Source organism: Limulus polyphemus, unplaced genomic scaffold (genome assembly GCF_000517525.1).
Source record: "Limulus polyphemus unplaced genomic scaffold, Limulus_polyphemus-2.1.2 Scaffold11164, whole genome shotgun sequence".
NCBI lineage: Eukaryota > Metazoa > Arthropoda > Merostomata > Xiphosura > Limulidae > Limulus > Limulus polyphemus.
In genome coordinates, this window is record NW_013676774.1 from 8,853 (window position 1) to 11,042 (window position 2,190).

General features: G+C 35.3%; 1 protein-coding gene across 1 annotated transcript in view; it reads right to left on the reverse strand.

The window, feature by feature from the left end:
- Nucleotides 1-2,190, reverse strand: part of LOC106476663 (unconventional myosin-XV-like) — a gene marked incomplete at both ends in the record, with an annotated part of 15,565 nt that overhangs the window by 6,950 nt on the left and 6,425 nt on the right. Inside the window, 2 exons of the mRNA XM_013937304.1 lie at nt 623-681; nt 1,835-1,951. Of these exons, the coding sequence (XP_013792758.1) occupies nt 623-681; nt 1,835-1,951 (176 nt within the window). The remainder of the gene's footprint in view (nt 1-622; nt 682-1,834; nt 1,952-2,190) is intronic.

Genomic DNA, 2,190 nt, shown 5'->3' on the forward strand with positions numbered 1-2,190 from the left:
CTTACCTGGCAGTAGACCCATCTCCAACACTACATTAATCCTAACTTACCTGGCAGTAGACCCATCTCCAACACTACATTAATCCTAACTTACCTGGCAGTAGACCCATCTCCAACACTACATTAATCCTAACTTACCTGGCAGTAGACCCATCTCCAACACTACATTAATCCTAACTTACCTGGCAGTAGACCCATCTCCAACACGGTACATTAATCCTAATTACCTGGCAGTAGACCCATCTCCAACAGTACATTAAATCTAAATTACCTGGCAGTAGACTCATCACCAACACTACATTAAATCTAAATTACCTGGCAGTAGACCCATCACCAACACTACATTAAATCTAAATTACCTGGTAGTAGACCCATCACCAACACTACATTAAATCTAAATTACCTGGTAGTAGACCCATCACCAACACTACATTAAATCTAAATTACCTGGTAGTAGACCCATCACCAACACTACATTAAATCTAAATTACCTGGTAGTGGACCCATCACCAACACTACATTAAATCTAAATCACTTGGCAGTAGACCCATCACCAGCACTACATTAAATCTAAATTACCTGGTAGTAGACCCATCACCAACACTACATTAATCCTAACTTACCTGGCATCTAATGCTTGGTCAATATTCAGAGGTGTGATGACACTATCCTTGGTAGTATCCTGTAACAATATATTACAATGAGAGTGATAACTGTAATCCAATATCACTGAAAGTAAACATGTCATACATTTAAACAATATACAAGTACTATGTTTGTACTAATAACTTCTCTACAACAATATGTGGTTAGCAACTTAAAAGGAGAATACAGTCATATTATTACCACTTAAGTTATGTAATCAAAATTGTTCACATTTTGGACATCAGAACTAACATCTTACGAGCTGGTTGTCCTGGCTTAACTGTACTTTTAAACACTAACATCTTGTAAGCTGGTTGTCCTGGCTTAAGTGTACTTTTAAACACTAACATCTTAAAAGTTGGTTGTCCTGGCTTAACTGTACTTTTAAAACTACATGTATCAATTCATCTGCTTTCCATAATCGATACACCATCAGATTAATTAAAACAATTGCATCTAGCAACTATGAGTAGTAAATTCACAAGAATCACTCAAGATATACACCTAATATGTTTATACTCCGATATACACCTAATATGTTTATACTCCGATATACACCTAATATGTTTATACTCCGATATAACCTAATATGTTTATACTCCGATATAAACCTAATATGTTTATACTCCGATATAAACCTAATATGTTTATACTCCGATATAAACCTAATATGTTTATACTCCGATATAAACCTAATATGTTTATACTCCGATATAAACCTAATATGTTTATACTCCGATATAAACCTAATATGTTTATACTCCGATATACAGCTACCATACAGTCCTAAATTTTACAAGTGAGTGATAACAATACATAACTTCAACAACACTGATGTTCTATACAGTTCTAAACTTTACAAGTTAGTGATAACAATACATAATTTCAACAACACTGATGTACTATACAGCTACCATACAGTTCTACACTTTACAAGTTAGTGATAACAATACATAGCTTCAACACTGATGTTCTATACAGCTACCATACAGTCCTAAACTTTACAAGTTAGTGATAACAATACATAACTTCAACAACACTGATGTTCTATAGAGCTACCATACAGTTCTAAAAAAAAAAAAAATCAATTTGTCGTATTTCCGTCAGTTAACTCTCAAATAGAGAAGGTTTACTGAGTAAACATTCATTACAACGACGAACGGGAAATAAAACTATAAATTCATCTTTACTGTGGTTTTTGTTGTGAGAGCCCGAAGGATTCCTTCCACAGATAACTGCAAGAGATGAGAAGCCCACCGGATCTCTGCATCACTCCCGATCTCCACTCCTTCTTGACCATGCTTCATCTGTAAAATAACACGGTTAACTCCTTACTAAACACCAACAACACTACGTCCTCAGGTAACTACTGGAATAAGCAATAACACCATGTAGATGGAAAATTTAAAAACACGTGCTCGCGCGCGCGAGAGAGATGGGGAGAGTGCGCACGTGTATGTAATTGGACGGGTATTTTCAACTTTACTTAAGGTAGATATTACACACAAAAAATGTATGCAATTTAATTGCACGAGTGTTTTAAACT